At 40.8% G+C, this 18053-nt stretch overlaps 1 protein-coding gene across 2 annotated transcripts in view; it reads right to left on the reverse strand.

Moving 5' to 3' along the window:
* Nucleotides 1-1647: 1647 nt before the first annotated feature.
* LOC109992994 (adenosine kinase) overlaps nt 1648-18053 on the reverse strand; it is a 117943-nt gene continuing 101537 nt past the window's right edge. For both annotated transcript variants that reach the window (XM_065949602.1, XM_065949603.1), the window contains exons 8-11: nt 15174-15209; nt 10886-11000; nt 3143-3229; nt 1648-2815 (exon numbers count right to left, since the gene is read on the reverse strand). In XM_065949602.1, the coding sequence (XP_065805674.1) occupies nt 2691-2815; nt 3143-3229; nt 10886-11000; nt 15174-15209 (363 nt within the window). In that variant the 3' untranslated portion in view covers nt 1648-2690. The remainder of the gene's footprint in view (nt 2816-3142; nt 3230-10885; nt 11001-15173; nt 15210-18053) is intronic.

Below are 18053 nucleotides of genomic sequence, written 5' to 3' on the forward strand. Positions count from 1 at the left end.
TGCTGTTGCAGATTTGAACATAAGCAGGTGAAATGAGAATAAAATCGGGGTGTGATGCATTTACGGCTGGTGTCTGACCAAAACCTGCTTGGGTCTGGTTATAATGAATGCCACCCTGGGCCCCAGCAGGTCCTCCACTGCTGCATGGGTCCAGGGATAATTTGAATTGGAGCATGTGCCATTGCAATCTGCCCATCCCCCTATCAATCTCTGCCAACTGCCACACTGGTGTTCACAAACACTGCTGCCCATCTGCGGGGCAAAACACTGGCCAGGGCCCCAGTTTAGCTGCATTCAGGAAAAAAATATACTCACTTTTGTAGACGAGTTTAACAAAGTCGAGTTTCTAAATCAACTCTCTCTTACTTCATTTCTTTTCACAGCACATTTAACTCTTAACAGTAAATGAAAAGAGATTTTGTAGATGGCTGCAACGCAATAAAACCGGCCTTAAAAAATGTAAAGACGCCTCAAGCTCACAAGCTTAAAAAAACTAGAGAATAAAGTATTACTAAGAGTTAATTAAATGCACAGATTGTATGTTTGTTTTTCCACCTCTTGCATTCATCCAGCCAGGGAAAAGTTTATCAGAAAAAGTGAGAAAAGTACATTTAGTTTCCTTATTGTGGCAGGCATTCTCATTACTTGATCATGGCTCCCTCTTTTTGTGTTTGTGTTTTGCCATCTGTCATCTTGAGAGGCAAATGAACCAGCTGCCATGGAGTGTGATCTTGCCCAATCAGAAATGTGGTCCTTTTCAAAGCGCATCTGTGTGAAACCTTAAAAAAAAAAAAAAAAAAAAAAAAAAAAAATGCTGATGAAAAAAAAGTGTCTCAAAGTTGTTAATAACATTTTGGCCGGAGAATGTTTTCACCTAGACGCCCCCGATTAGCATACATGCATAAACTACGCCTCATTAGACGAAACAGAGCTCTTGTGCAAAGGAGTGTAGAAAATAAAATGGAAAGAAAATAAAAGAAAATATGATGTAACAGGTTGTTCAAGGGGAATAAAAAAAAATGTTATTCTCTATCACAGTTCTTCTGTTGCACAGATGAGTGTTTAATTGTTTTCTACAAAACACTTGAGACACTGCCCAACACTTCTGCTGGCTCATAGTCAGTGGGAGAGGAAGGGGGGAGGTGAGGAGTATAGGGAGGGAAGAAGGAGAGGGTTAGGGATTGGGGGGCCTCCCTCTGATCCTCGTCTCCAACCCCCAGCGACAGCACAGCTGGTTACGAAGGATCAGCCTAATTTTCAGGTCTCACTAATGATCGCCAAGAAGAGCAACCACTAATCCCTTAACTGAGAAAAATGATCTCCTGCAGCCCTGCAGTGCAGCTCCACACCCCGAGAGTCCAGTTAGGCATGAGTGGGAGTGACTGAGCGGAGCCAGGACGCCAGGCTGGTCCTGGTTTCCCCCTCCCAGCCCCCCCCCATAGCCCCCTCTATAATGGAGAGTGCTGAGCTGTCCAAAAGTGATTAGCATGAGAGAGCCTCTGGCTGATTAAATAATGAGGAATATACAACAGCTCTGTGTTACAAGACGAGTTCAACATTTTACTTTTCTATAAAAAAAACGGCAATAAATGAAAAAAATAACATTTTATCTGGACTCAGTTTTGGTTCAAGAGCAAAATGCTAGGGTGAGTTTGATATTCTTTTATTTGTGTAATAACAAAAGACATTTTTCCCACACTTTTCCCAGTGAAACTTTCACTTCTAAGAACTGAGAGAGACAAGTAACGAAGACCCGTTCCCTTATTTCCACAGTATGTCAGCTGAGTGTTAAAGGAGCACTCAACTGAAAATGTACTTCTTTTATTAGCATATAGTATCACAACGCTCAGTGCCTGCAGGCTTGAAAGAAGGCTGTAAAAGTTTGTAACTTTCTCCTGTGTGAAGGATGGCACTGATTCTTGGCACTTCTAAAAACACCACATTAAGTCTTCTCATGGATGAAAAAACTCCAAAGGAACAAGTATAATAAGCAGTTATCAGAATGAGGATTATTATCTTGAAGATAGTCAAAAAGAGCGGAGAAATTAGTCGTGCAGTAGGAATGTTTTGAAAAGTTGCTGTGAAAGTTTTTTGTTTGTTTTTTTTGGCCATGACTCTGGGTCAAATCGATTCTGACCACATCAGCCGTCCTTCTCTTGACAGCAAAAACACAAACTTTTTTTTTTTTTTAAACCTATCCTGCGGGATAATGTACTTCTCCACCCTTGGTCAGTTCGTATAACCTTAGTATATATTGCAAAACAGAAATTCAAAAAATGAAATCCCAATGACTACTTGTACCAACTTTCAGAGCAATGAGGAGACAGAACGAGAGTGTGTTGCTCTGTTGTGGACGTCCTGAGTAAAACATAAAGAAAAACAAGAAGTTTCTACACATGTGGTGACATCTTTCAGGCCTATAAGTAATCAGTTTGAAAAACAAAACAAACAAAAAAAAACAGGTTTTCAGTGGAATACTCCCAACTATATGATTCTAACCTTTGTTAGCAGCACAGTGTTTAAAGCGATTAACACATCGGAGTTGCTTATTTGAGTTTGATTAATATTCAAGCTGCACCATTAAGTCCAATGTAGTCAGTTACTGTAAATAGAAAAAAAGTACATTAATTCCTGAAGCGAACATTTACAAGTATCTTGTGGAAAAGACAAATTATGCATAGATGGATGCATCATTGAAAGTCTGGCTTCTCTGGGAAGGTGCACCCGACCCGTCTGATGATGACGTTGGCCGCGTAGTGTCCCGCGCGGATGCACTCCTCCAATGGGTGCTCTAGCACCAACGCAGAGAGAAACCCTGGGTAGAAAGAGCAAAAGAGGTCAACCTGTAACCACCCATAACCCTCTAAAATAGTTTGAGTAGCAGTTAGCGTTCATGTTAGCCTTATATGAAGGGTTTCTGGAAATGGAGACTTTTTTTTAATTTCATTCTCAACATGAACCCGAATGCAGACGCTTTTTCTGCAGGGCTCTGATAAGCTCATACAGGGGGAAACCAGCAGGCCAAATGTCACACTCATATAATCTAGAGGCTATACTTTGTTAGCTAGTTGGCCAGTATCAAAGGTTAAATGGAAATGTACATAGAAATCAAGCTGTGTAGGAGATTACTTTCAAGGCCTACCTCCCACAAAGGCGTCTCCGGCTCCATTAGTGTCCACGATGTCATTCTGGTCGATGTCAAGCACGGGGAACATGGTCACCCTCTCACCTGTGGTTGAGACACAGTGCAGCTGTTAATTAAGTCACAGTTTGAGCTTACCATTATTATGACTTCTCTGATTGAAACTTGATGTTATAAAACAGTATCAGTCATTCGCCAGATCGTCGAGTTACAAACAAAATGAAAGAAAAAAAAAAAAGAGCTCTCAGAAGTTTAAATTGTTTTTTTTTAGTGTGTGGCATTTTTGATGCTCAATGAATTTTCTGAGTTGAGTTCTTGTTTTTGGTAAATTAGAAAGAACACTGTCGTTACAATAAGGCCATGTCCTGCAGTGATTTGACCAAACGGTCCAAAAGCAACAGATGATCAACGCAAACAGTCTTAACGCTGTGCTGCGATGAATGAAAAACAATGCAACAACAGTTCCTTTGAGTTCTGTCAGTTAAAAAAGGAAACCATTAAATGAGGGTCCCTGCATTATTTTCAGTGAATTATATTGCTTCAATTATCAGTAGCATATGCACTTCAAAGGGACTTCCAGTTTAAAGGAGAGGAGGGGAGGGGGCGAGAGAGAGAAAAAAGAAACAAAAATCTACCAGATGACAAAGTCTGGAGGTGTAGAGTGACATTAAATCAGCAACTTATGTCAGAACAATCTAAACCGCACACACGATCTTCAAACGATCTGAGGGCTCTGGTGCCGACGTGAACCATCAAAAAGGTGAAGGAGACAAAAGACTGACATGCGGATAAAAGGAACACGAGGAGGCTGACAGACCTCTTATTGAGAGAAAAAGGTTGGCGTTTAAGGAGAACATGAGATAAAAAAAAAAAAAGGAAAAGAAAAAACAACTAGAAAAAAGTTGTTTAATGAGGCTCCCTGCTAATCTAACAACGGCTCAGGGACAAGCTGGACAGAAGATATGACACCCCCCACCTTAATAATCAATTAATTCATTTCTGTCCTTCAGAGGGGAAAAGACACACAACCTGCAGCGGCGCATATGTTCCACACATGATGTCAAGGAAATGACTGTAATACACCAGCTATAAGGGAAAATCTCCCATCAAATTGTGGTTAAAAAAGGACATCTTACAAAGCAGAATGTGACTGTGTTAAAGGTTGGGGCGCCGAGGATGTTACAGATCAAGAGATGGATTGTGTTTTCATAATGACACATTCTCTCTTGAAAAGAAAGCAGGTGATTGTAGCTCTGATAATAAATTACAAAAAGACGAGAATCCTTTTAGGATCTGCTAATTAGCGGCAAAACGACTTTACTTAATTAATGCCACAGACGAAGCTTGGCGAGTCCTCCTCCCTCTTGAAAAGATTAACCGCAGTGGAAAATGTGAGAACAATAAATTACAGTTTTGTCAGTTGTGCCACGACGAGGAAACTCAAGTTGTCAGATGTGGTGTGTTTAAAATGTGATACACTTTTTGCGGCTATAAAACCGGATGAATTAAAACTAGACGCGGCTGCTACTTGTTCAGAACAGGTTGTGCAAGTTCATTAGACCCCAAAAATAAAATCTAAATGCGTGTGTAAATATGTTTGCGGTAGTTAAAACAAATGGGTTCTGTCTGCAGTGTGTGTGTCTTACGGGAGGAGTCAGGTCTTATTAGAAAGAAGGAGAGAAATAAGGTTGCCTCACACACACAGTGTAGCTCACAATACAACCAAAACTAAGTACATTGTCATATGCCTCTGCTGTTCTTTATGCTAAGTGCCAATATAACATTAGCATGCTAACACTCTCAATTTGAACGGCTAACAAGGGCAACATTGTATTGTATTTGTGAAACATCAACAGGATTTTAGCATGGCCATTGTGAGTTAGTTAGCATGCCATGGCTAGCACCTTAAGTGTGACTGTGTCTCCTAGCAATAGCATCACAGAGCTACTAGCATGGCTGTAAACTTAACGTGCTGTGTTACTATTCACTGCTTTACTGCATAGTTTTAAACCCACAATCGAACACTAGCACCAAACGGCTTTAGCATTTGGAGGAACAGACTAGCTGTTAGGAATTAGTAAGGTTCTTCTTCTTCTTCTTCATCCTCATCTGTCTGTTTTGTTAATTACTTTGGACTGGTTTTCATGGGGAGAATAGAGAATGGGTTGAAAGCTGTGTTTACTGGTTTGTCCGATAGCGCACCATTCCTGAGGTGCTCTGTCGCTTTAAATGACGTAATACGACAGGTGAAGGGGCAGCTGATGGAGGACCCGTATGAACGCCAACTTGGAAGCTGTCGGACCGAACAGATGACCCACTCCCATGAACTTGTTTCAGAAACCAGCTGTATCTTGTGTGATCCAACTACAACAAACAAAACTGAACTCAAACACAAAGCTTGGGCTCGTCGCTCTAAAAGCCGTCCGCTGCCCCGGCAGACCCGCATGCAGGTGAGCTGACATGACCTTGTGTTTTCCCTGCATGAGAATCAGTCCTTTCCGTACCTGTCATCTCTTGACTTCTCTGTCACACTTCAGGTTAGGGCTAGTTTTGTTGTATGTATATGTGTAGCCGGTGCTAACTCGTAACACTAACGGTTAAATTTCTGCTCATGCCTTGTTATTTCTGTTGTTTTTTTTAATATGACAATCCACTTCAGTTAAAATAATATGTAGACATAAACATGTCTGTCTTGATTTCATCCCCCAAAGAAACATAATCTAACATTTTGGCCTAAGTTCACTGTAAGCAGCATGAAGTTATTGATGGTATAACACAGAACTTTCGGAGCACTGTTTGCACAGCACCATAGACACCCAGTATTTGTCTTCCATCTATCATCATGTCCAGAGTTTGTACTTTGCTGTTAGGGGAAAGTTCACATAACCTCATTGATGCAAATTATTAAATTTGACTGACATGTTGACTCAAGTTACAGTCCAACTTTTCCCCACCCGTCTGTAACTGAGATCCAACTGGCAGGAATGGTAACCAAAAAGAAAAATGAAAAAGAAAGGACAAACTCCTGCCAACACTCTCTGACTTTGTTGTTTCTGGCTCGTAGATGCTCTGAAAACATCACTTTGCTGAACTCATTTCACATAGCGCTGTAATGAGATCTGCAACATTATTTTCAATCAATAAAAAAAAAAAAAAAAAAATCGACTGCACTTTTTTCCTTTTCATTTTCAACACTGAAATATCTTTGTTCTCAGAGTTTGGTTAGACAAAAACAGCATATTGCGGTTGAATGTGTGGGTGAGTGGTATGGCTATGCTTTGACAGGTTATACCTGCAGCAGAGAGGGACAAAAAAAAACTGCATTAAAAAACTCAAAGGAATTCAAATACCTCCTTCGAGTAAGCTATAATTGTGTGCTTTTGTTAATTCAGTCTTTATAATTCTCTCATTACAACTCTCTCATTACAACTCTTGAATGGTGGTGATTAAACTTAAGAAGTTCTTTCAACAGGCGTCTCTTTGAAATGAGTATCAATTAAGTCCTTTATTATTGGCTATTCTTTTTAACAATGCCAATTCACAGCACAACGCTGACTGAGAAAACGCACTTCTGTGGAAAAAAAAAGTGACTGTACATGCAAATAAGACGACCTCGGCTTTATTGGAAAATGAGCATATGGAGTGTTGTTTGTGGTTCTGAAATTATTACATGCTGCACTTGGTTGTGTTCCAGGACACACTATTGTTGCTGCAACAGAAAGCAGGTAGATCAAACAGTTGGCAGGTTCTTAAAATTAACTTTGATCCTGTCACAGTGAATATTCTACACAAGTTCAACAATTAATATGTCATTTTAAGCGCTGAGCTGCTAAGAGACTGGGAGTTACACACGACTGTTTAGCTAAAAAGGCACGAGTGAAATGTTGAGTTGAAGCACAAAACATCTTTTATGTGAGAAACTTCCCCGAGAATACTTCTTCTGGAACGCTTCCTGTTGCATTGCAGCCAAACTCGGATCCACGGAGGGAGAGGGAGAGGAATTTTTATTTTTTTTTTTAAAACAACGTTACCGCTTTCTTGGCAAATGCGACAGGTTAGGAGCGAGCTGACATTCAATCTGTTTGTTCACAATCAAGTTAAGAACAAAAAAAACAGAAGAAGAAGAAGAATGAATACATATGCCTATAATTACTGTAACCACAGGCAAAAGATCATCGCCAACCAATATCCTTTTCAGATGAGACATGAAAGAAAACACTTGAATGTGAGATGCCAAGGGGAGAGGGAGAGAGAGAAGCGGTCTTTCTCATAGCCCAGAATGTTAATTGATTTAGTCTCTCATGAAGTATTCAACATAAACATTCAGCTTTTTAAAACAGACTATTAACATGACTCCAAGTAGATTTGTAAATCACCCTGCAGCGTTTTTATCTTCTGTCAATTTGTGCAGAATGACAAATCAAACTTTTTGCCTCGCTGTATTCCCTCCTCACTCTGCCTTCATGTGATTAACATGTATGGATCTGGGTTTCGAAATCTGCCTGCTTAGCCCCCTTGAGAGCTCTAAAACTCACAGAGGAGCCGAGTCAGGCTTTATCAAGTCCTTATCAGCGATTAGAGCGGCGACCCCCCCGGCTGAACGATGGTTTATTAGATCTCCTCACCGTTAAGGTTCAGGGCACAATGATCTTAATTACTGCTGTAATGGGAGTATAAGCAAAAGCCCGGCGTAGTTCAGCAGTGTCAGTGGCAGCTAAATAAAAGGGCCACCCCCACCCCCACCCCCCCGCTCCCAGCTCTTTTAGAAAGGCATGTTTGAAGCGCTGGTGTGATGAAAGGCAGGGAAAGAAAAAAAGAAAAAAAGAACAATAACAAATTGACATCTCTTTTTGTAGAATTATACCACAGGGGGAAGGCATTTTCCAATCCTTAATCACTATAAAATGGTTTAACATGACATGCAGAGGCTGGCAAATGATCAAATCCTGACAGGAGGACAAATTGCAAACAAAATGAGAGATCAAGTTTATTAGAGCGCCGCCTCTGGGAAATGAAAATCTTTAATTCTCTTTTTACATTGACATTTATTTGGCTGCCATGAATAGCGGTGTTCTCACACGCGCGCACACACACACACACACACACACGCACACACACACCGATCCTGCTCTACAGACTACTGTAACTGCTCCAATGCAATGATAGCACAGTCAATGACATTTATCATGTTTGCCTTTGTAGATGACATCTGAAACACATTGTCTTTCATCCCGCCTGCATTCATCATGTATTTTATATAAAGTTCACAGCGGCGCGCGGCTCTGTCTCCGCACAGGAGCAATGAGAGGAGCAGGCAGGAATTATCCATCACCTCCAGCACAATGGATGGATTCTTGTTCTTTTTAACCGTCAGGGTTTCTGCTTAAAGATTCTTTTCAAATTCTCATGAAAGGAAATTTATTTCCAGGAATTCCACTTTGAAAAAGAAAATGGACAGTGCACGTTGCCCTGAGGAGTGGAACAAAGCTCTCTGCAGTACATTGTTGTTGTTTTTTTAAATAATATGCATTATTTGCGTCGATTTGGCATATTGTAACAGTATAGTGTATTTCAAAGACATCAATATCATTAGGCTTTATAAGCTTCATAAGCAATAATAGACTTGTTTGTGTTCCCTGATGTCTGCATGTCCAATGGTCTCTATCCTTTTGGCTCTCGGATTGTTCTCCACCATCTATTTGCTAACTGTGTCCCAAATTGTGCATAAATTAAAGGTTGTCCAATACTGAAAGCATTATTGGAGATGCCTCTGAAAATGGCTAAAATGTGGTATTGGCATCAGAACGTTTGCCAGTCTGTGTACTAAAAAAAAAGTAAAATAAATAAGATTAAAATAATTTGTTTGACCAGGAATCAGTTCTTCACTTCAATCTTGAATCTACTCTTCTCCCAACATGGATCTATTATAGATATCATTGGCAACTACTTGTTTAGGAGCAGAGAAGAAGAAGAAGAAGAAGTTAGTTTAGGTCACTTATCACCTGAATCTAGCAGACAACGACAATGTGGTGCCAGCTGGCAATGCAGCATTAGTCATATAACAATAAGGCAATATTTGAGAGATTCTTTTGGGACCTTTTTTGCATTCATTTATAGGACACCTTCAAAAAAGAGACATGTTGGGAGGAGAGAGGGTGGACATGTCCGAGAACTGGAGTTGAACACACAGCTGATGCATTGAGGACTGTAGTCTGTGTATAAGTCCCACTCAAATAACTATGCTGCGTACGTTTAGCAATGTTTGACACAAGGAATTCCCACAAATTAAACAACAACTTCTAGCGGGTGCAATGCTTCAATTTCGAGGGGTAGGATTGCCATAAACAGGGCTAGTTCTACGCCCCTCACAGTCAATATATTTGAACCTTTTATCACACTAGAACCAGATTGACACTCATTGTGAGTACATGGATGTTTGAATGACCAGGAGAGAATGATACATGGTTTTGGAACATCTCTGGCTTTAGGTGTAAAGTTGGGTATGAGCTTTTAATTGGTTGCCTTCTGTGTCTGTAAGGTGGAATATTCCTGGGCTGTAAAAGAAACAAACAAAACAAAAAAAAGCCAAATACGATGCTAAATAATCAGTGTAGAACTGCACAGGGGCATTATAATTATGTGGGTTAATCACTACAAGCAGCTTCCCTTTCGCATAACACTTATTTTATCCTTTGTAAATAAAAACAAATATCGATCATAACCACATTAACTTTTAGAACACCGAGACAGATTTCCTCCGTGCAACATTTGCAGCACAGTTTACAGACGATATCCCAACACAAAATACAAAGAAACCTCAATGAGTCATTGATACTCTAATAATACCATCAGTGACACACTGTACACAGTGTCACTAAAATACTCTTGCAGCCAGTATCAAATTGAGGACACTGGATATAATGTGAAGTCAGTGTCCTGCAGTGCTTACAGTCCCTGCCGTAGCTGTGCCTCTCTGCGGTCCCCAGTGATGAGTGATATGTTGGAGTCTTTACCTGAGGCCATCTCTCCTCTCACACGACTAGTCTGAACTGCAAGGGCAACGAGGAGAGACACCCTGTGGCTCTGACAAAGGCACAGGCTCCCAGCAGTAATCTGAAACTATGGTCTCTCCCCGCACCGCTTAAACCTGCAACCCCTGCTCAGATATGATGACACCGCCTTTTTAATGTCCGGCTCACAAATATAACCTGAATCAAAGGAGATGGGATTGATTTGAGGACTAAAAGTTGTCAACCCCCTCTCTCCACAAGGTCACTCTGCCAGAATTTGCAGGAATAAAAAAAGAAAAGAAAAAAGAGCAGGATGGAAGAGATGAAGCATTAAAAATTGCTGAGGACTGGCTTGGAGACTGTCCAAGACAAAGTTAGAAGTACTTCACAAATCAATGCCTGCTCTCTGCATCCCCCACACTTCTTTTATGCTCTGAAATGACAGAACGTAGTGCAAGCGTTCTTTTTTTTTTTTTTTTTTTTAACATCTGGTGTCAATATTGCAGGTTAACTTCAAAGAAATTACTGATAGCATTCGGCTCTTTTCACTTAGTGATCCACCATCTATTTAAGGCTGCAGTTTTTTGTTTTTTTTTTTAGATATGAGGTTTAAGCGGAGGGTAAAAGATGGTCAAAAAGGGGCCAAAGTTGGGATAGCTTTGAGTGGTACTTAAGAGGAAATATGTGAGGATAAAAGACAGAAAAAGGAAAAAAAAAAAAGAAAAAGGCCTACCAACTGTTGCAACAGTGTCGTCCTTGCCCTGGGTGAAGACCACCACTCGTTGCCTCTTCGTATTGTCCTTGGGGAGGTTTTGGGTCCTCTTTGCAATCTCTGCAATGTCCTCTGTCTGTAAACACAGGGGAGTGGTTAGGCGTGTATGTAAAAAGTTGAATGAACGCATCATGAGGAGCAATGTCTGACGAGTTAATCAAACATCACAAGTGCGACTGAGATGGGGTCAGGAGTTTTTTTCCAACCCTGCCAGACGGATCAAGTGATAATGAAACCAGATGGGGCTATGAAACGGCTCAGAAAAGATCAATAGGAGCGCTCGATGATGTTTCCACGTGGCTACAGGAGCGCTGTAAAATATTAGGATGTCATATTCCCTAAGTGAGATGAAAATAAGCGTGTGAAGATATGCTGTTGTCAGATAAAGCTACTTCTTGGTGCGTGTACTGTATCATTCTCTTCCTGAAACAGGCCATCTCTCCTCAGCATCTGCACAGAATGGATATTCTCGCCTGGAGACGACAGAACTCTCCGGAGTGCTTGCCTTTGATCATGAGAGGGATAAAAAAACCCACACCTGTCAGTGCTACTTTATTATTAACTCATCATGATGTACTATGAGCAGGTGGAATGTCTTTATCGCCGCCTCGCAGTGGGGTGGACTCTGCTTTTCTGTAATACGGCACACTGAGGAGTTAGCATTAAGGGTCGCACACGCCTCTAGCATCTATATCAAAGCTAACACTTCAGCACCTTTAGGGTGAGCAAATACTGTGGTTATGGGAGTAATCAGAGAGATAGGCTCCGATACCACCAAGCCACACTGGCTCATTCAAACCAATGAGCTTTTACACCTCTAAATGCTTCCCAAATGTCCTTTAATCAGCCCTGAGAGGTCCAGAGAGACCCTGGGCTGAGGAAAAATGGGTGTAACACTCTAAGTAAGTGCTAATGGCGAGGTTAATACAGAGGCTGTTAGCAGGCGATGGCAGGAAAAAAAAAAAAAGGCAATTTGTCACTGTGACTGGATGTAACCACAAGCACTCCTCCAGACACTGAATGCGAAAACCACACAAGGCTTCGGCACATTGTCACCCTCCGGTTTTATGTTCACCAACATAAAAAAAAAGGCTCTCTACTCGGGTTTAGGAGCTAAAAGGCTCTAAGGGCCAGAGGTGGCAGGGTTAGCATCATGGCTGTTGAGCAGGGCAGGCTACAGTCACATAAACACACGTGATCAAACACTTCTATGGTTTGCGTTGCACAAACACTCACCTGACAAGATCTTATAGCTACAGAACGCAGCATGATAACAGGAGTGCAGAACATGAATTGACAAATGATACGGCCAATTTGGTTTACTAGTGGGGAAAAAAATGGCAATATATACGATTGTGCGGCAATTGATCAGACATAAATCAACACACCGTGAAATATAAAGGCTTTACGAGGGTGCTAAATTGTGTTTATGTGTTGAAGTCGGAGAGAAAGTGATCGTCTCCACTGCAGGCTGTTTGAGAAACAAAGCCAGGGAACGATTCAATTAGAGCTGCGATGCAGAGAGTTCTCTGAGCATTTAAAAAAAAAAAAAAAAAAAAAAAAACACATCACAATCAGGCGACTGTGTTCAGATCGGTTGATTGCTGTTTTGGAGAGAACAAGGTTTTTATTTTGTGCTCGCACTGAAGAAGGGAAGCTGATGTTTTTGTTCGTCAACGATAATGTAATGATAGTAATGTTTTCGGAACACATTGAAAATGCAACATGAAGCATCTTTGGGTCAATTATTGACAGCGTAGCAAACTTAACAATATTAAATCACTGTATCCTTTACAAAGTGGCTAACTGACTAGCTCACTTGAAATGATCTTATGTTCAATGGAGTCTGTCAGCATTAAAAAAAAGAGTTAAAGCTGAGCTGCTCAGGAGTTTTTAGCAGGTTATGAAACAGACTGGCATTAACTTGGTTGCATCTTGATGAGCTACAAAGGCAAGCGAGAACATCAATGACAAGATTGACAATTTCCAAAAGTTTTCTTCAATGCCTGAAACTGCTGCCTCGGGGTAGGTGTCCTACGAGGTGATGGAAACTGGATGCTTCCTTTACATTTGTCCAAAATAAAGATTCACAGTGAGTGATCCATTTCTTTGTTAAAAGAAATCACGTTGGGGCGCAATGGTGAGAGCGCGCGCCCCATGTGTTGAGGCTGTCGTCTCGAGTGGTAGGCCTGGGTTCGCTTCCACCCAGTGGCCTCTTTCCGCATGTCGTTCCCCGCTCTCTCTCCCTGGTTTCCGACTCTATCCACTGTCCTATCTCTGCATTAAAGGCACAAAAATCCCAAAAATAAATCTTAAAAAAAATTAAAAAAAAGAAAGCATGTTGAGTTTATTTGAGGGGGGGGGGACACAAACACACACACATAAATGTACATCGACACAAATCGTCCGTGCAGGAGCTTTAAACTGCAAACTGAATATCGAGCTGAGAATCTTTCATACACATAACATTTTAAAAGATGAGTAATGCACCTTGAAGCACATATTCTGTGATGTATTTGAAAGCTGCTCAGGACTGTTATATATAATGTAGCACTGTTGGACTTCCAATCTGCCACATAACGTACGCTCTGTACCCTATACTCTGTACACTATTTACTTGTGTTATACTGTGGTGTCTGTATTCAAAACATAATAATAATCATTTCATCTTGAATGTGCTTTTCTTTTGCATGTTTATGTCTAGTGTTGTTTGGATGATTATCACAAACAAATGTTCACTGTATCAATACGCAGACAAAAAGTATCTTAACCTGTCTTGTAGAGAATATTGATTTAATACACCAAATCAGAATCAGCAAATTTTACACGTGTGACTAAATATATCTGGTGCATGTAGTGAATGCTTTAGTTGTTTGCAAAGCAAATGTTGTGGTGACATGTGCACAACGTTTGTAAATGTTCTGCACTCAGTCAAGTTTGTTCTGCATGCATGAATGACAACTTTTCTTCCATTATACTGATGTAACTTTAGAACTATTATTTCCTGCTTTAAATATGTTTTTAGAGGACACTGTATACTTTATATGTCTTTGTACATATACAATAATAGTCCATACAGCAGAAAATGCATGTACTGTGTAAGGGCATGAAAATTGACATCAGAAAGTGTCGAGGCTTGTGTCAGAAGAAAAACAACAACCTGTGAACGACAAAGAAATGCAGCAAGTACAGCACACAGCACTAATGTTATCTGAGAAATCACATTCATCCGATGCAATTTTGCAGAGTGTTCTGGCAAATCAGGTTGACACGGAAAATGTCAAAGAATTGTAACTACTAGAAGAGTCCACACTTTGCCCTTTGTGTTTTTTTTTTTTTCTTCATGTGAGCCCCCACCCACCCTTCAACACTACCCCCCCCCCCACCCACCCTTCAACACTATCCCCCCACCCTCACCACAACCTCCCTCTTTCCTTCATCCCTTCGCCTCTCTTAAACCTGTCACTGCCGTCAGGATTGCATTTCTATTCCAGTCACGTTGATCACACCGTTAGTGATTCTGGATGACAATTATTCACACGGCGCAGAGCCACACATTCAAGGCAGCTCTACCTTTTTTGAAAGAGAGTCGGCACTTAAAATACCTGAGCCCATTTGCAAACACTCCCAGACACGCACACACACACACAGCCTATTTGTGTTTTTAAAAATATGTTTGAGGAATATGCAAAGTACAAGGAAATTTTAGACCAAGGGATGCTTCATTTTACACTGGAGAGGATTTAAAAAAAAAAACATAGTGTACGTTCTATGGGGTAGAAAGCACTGTAATTTGATTTACATAATCTAAAACCACAGGTGGATATCATTAAAAAGACTGTGTCTTTTCAGTGTGCTGTAATGCAAAAGCAGTGAAGGGGAAAGAAATACAGTATCATCCCTGAGTGCAATGAAGATAATGAGGAGGCTTTTTAACCAGGCAACCTGATGAGCCCCGAGCCTGCAGAGAAAGGTTTGAAACCATGCCCAAGTTCTCAGCTTCCCAAGAGGCTTTTCAAAATTCAATAAATAACATCTGTAGGCGATGTTGGGTGCAGACCTAGCAGAGTGCGTCATAACAGAGAGCTGGCTGAACAAAGAAACCATGACGACTGCCAGGTTTCCATAGCAACTGCTGCAAGGCCTGGAGAGTATAATAGCACATCAATCACTGTCCAAAAAGAACTTCATTATCAGCAAAAATAAACCTTTATGGATCTGTTTAGTGTGCAATTGCCGGTCAACTCACCTCAAAGCCCAGCACTTTGGCAAATGTGGCCGCCTCCTGGAAGAGAAAAAACACACACACACACACACACACAAATGAGCAGTTAATTAAAGAGTCACAAACAGAGCAGAGTGTCACGCACCAGACGTGAAGTAAAGACATCTCGCTTTTCCTCCTCCTCACATGTGCGGCTGTGTCACGTGACAAGAGGGTAACCTGAGTTAGTGTTCCTCTGCCAGCTCCTGATTTAATAGGCATGCAGCCCACCCATTTAATCTATTGCCCCACTTCATCTAGTCTTACCACAGCAGCATGAGATAACACCACGTCAGCCTCCAGCCATGAGACTACCACTGAAACCATGAATATCTGCTGGTATGTGGGAATCCCCGGCACTGCAGGCATTCAACACCCACTTTATGTTTCTTTAGTCTCTGAACAGGTGCACTTTTAAAGCCTACACCAGTGTGTATGCAGGTTTTTGCTACTAAACTAAAGGTCATGTAGACTTTACATTGATTTTTTTTTTCTTCAAATTGATGCTGTAGTTTTATATTTTTTAGTTTTAAGAGGCACATTACAAGGATGTTCTACTTAGTGTCCAATCTACTGAACATCCACTTCTTTTAAGGAACACTTAATGATGTTCAGAGGCTTCATACTACTTTGCAAAACATGTAAAACATGTAAATGATGCAAATAATGTATTCAGCAAGAGTGCAATAGTGTTTTGTAGACCTTGTTTTAGCTTTTCACAAACTTGAACACCGCAAAATAAATACAAAGGTGGATGTGTTTGGTGCGACTGTTGACGGTCAATCTTATGTTGACCATCCTGTTGAACTTTCATTAATACATTTGTGGTAGTTTAGTTCGACGTATTTTGCTAAACCAAGTTTTGCTAAAAAATTGAAGTTACTTCTGCAAATCTCCAAAACTCCACCAAGAGCGCGGTCATATCCCAAATTTTCAGACACACAATGAACAACAACAAGTCTGCGAAAAGATGTACAATTCGACTTTATTTCCATTTTCTTTCAAGTTCTTTTATCATGGTGTGGTAAAGAAGTGCAAACTTTTTATTTCAGTCTTCAACTCCATTAACTTTAGTTTAGGAGTTACCAGATCAAAAAAGTTTAGGTCGCAACTGTATCAGAACAAATGGACTGCAAGATTTGGGTTAAAAAAAAAAAAAAAAATAGATCCAAAATGTTTGTTATACTGGATTTATATTGAAAAGGGCTGAAACTGGAAATTTTGGAATTGCCTGATATGTTTGAAGTGATTGATTAATGGAAATTTATGGTAGAAAGAAAACAAACTAAACCAAAGGCTATCCAGCATTTCTCTACCAGGTTCAGATGCTGCAAATTGATTTCTGTGTAGAAATGAAAATAAATCAATGAATAGGATGCTTGAAATAGCAAGGAATAAAACCAAAATCTGAAAACGCAGCAGCATGATGCAATATGTTGAGTAATGTCCAATATGTGATGGGAATTTAATAGGCTGAAGGATGCTACGCCGCCGGTTTGATCCTCTAACTGGTGACAGAAGCTGTTGCTCGTCAGCTCAGAACGATGCCACAAATCATGACGGACAACCTTGTGCACTAAATTCACTTTTGACCCCAGACGGGGCAATAAGTTGATGCTATGATTCTAAATAATCCAATTACGTGCAGAAAGGGGGTTGGTGTTTGTGTGACCTTGGGGAGAGGTTGACAACCTGCTCCTCAAACAGAAGGGGAGAAGATGACATGGAACAATAAGGTTACAGGTCCCTGGAGGAAAGCCTCATGGCTCTCTGCCTTGAATCAACATCACGGCGCCAGCAATATGTCAATTCATCACCCACAACACCCACTCCTTACACACAGAGGTGGAGAGGCTAGTCAATTAGCCCGCGCAGCCAAGAAGCAGTTTTATAACGAGTAAAGGTGAGTCGTCTTTTTTTTTTTTTTTCCTTTCTTTCTTTCCTCTCCCCTCTTTGCTGTTTCAATCTATCGAGGTCTCTGGTCTCACATTTGTTTTCATTTATTTACAACCACATATTGACTTTTCTCCTCAGAAATGTTCCATCACCGACCAGCATGAGGCATCTCACAGGAGACGCGAGCAGCTTGGAAAACGTCTTGTCAAAACAGTGATATTTCATCTCAAAGCGTTTCAGAGAGACACATGAATAAAAGGCTGGAATAACAATGGTGCTGCTGAGCGGCACATGCCTCTTTTTCACTCTCCGTCTCTCTCTAGTTAGCAGCTTTAATATTTGTGAGAAAAGCCTTTGGAGAGAGTGTGGGCGTCAGAAGAAAAGATAATTGAAGCAATGTCTATGAGCCACATGTGTACGGTGTAATCCCTTTCAGGAATTTATTAATTTCTATGAGCTGTTATGAATGCCAACATCAAAAATATTTGGTAGCATAAGCTCAGCTAAACCTAATATATTGGTTTGATAAATACTGCATGCTGGTAAATACGCAATTACCGGGACTACACAGGCAAGCCAATAAAACTGAAATGATAGGCAATAAAAGTCTCAATTCCATAAGAGGCTTACAGCATTAATATTCAGGAATTTTATGTTCAAGGCTGTGTATGTTTCACATTTGACGTGTGCTGTTTTGGTATGTTGCAGAAGACGCTTTTTTCCCCCCCAAATAACGGGCCCGCGTGCTTCCACAGCTGTCGCAACAATGACAAGTGCTTCGAGTGACATCTGGGCAAAATCCTCTCGCGCTCAAAAAAGCATCTCGTTTGTTCAGAGATTGCAGTGATTGCATGGCCTTTGATGATCCGCTCCGACAGAGGACTGTTGCAGATCTTTTTAGTGGGGGGGGGGGTGGGGGGGGGCCTGTAAGATTTCCTCCTCCTCCTCCTCGGGCAAACAAGGTAAAAG

This window comes from Labrus bergylta, chromosome 21 (genome assembly GCF_963930695.1).
Source record: "Labrus bergylta chromosome 21, fLabBer1.1, whole genome shotgun sequence".
Classification (NCBI taxonomy): Eukaryota; Metazoa; Chordata; class Actinopteri; order Labriformes; family Labridae; genus Labrus; species Labrus bergylta.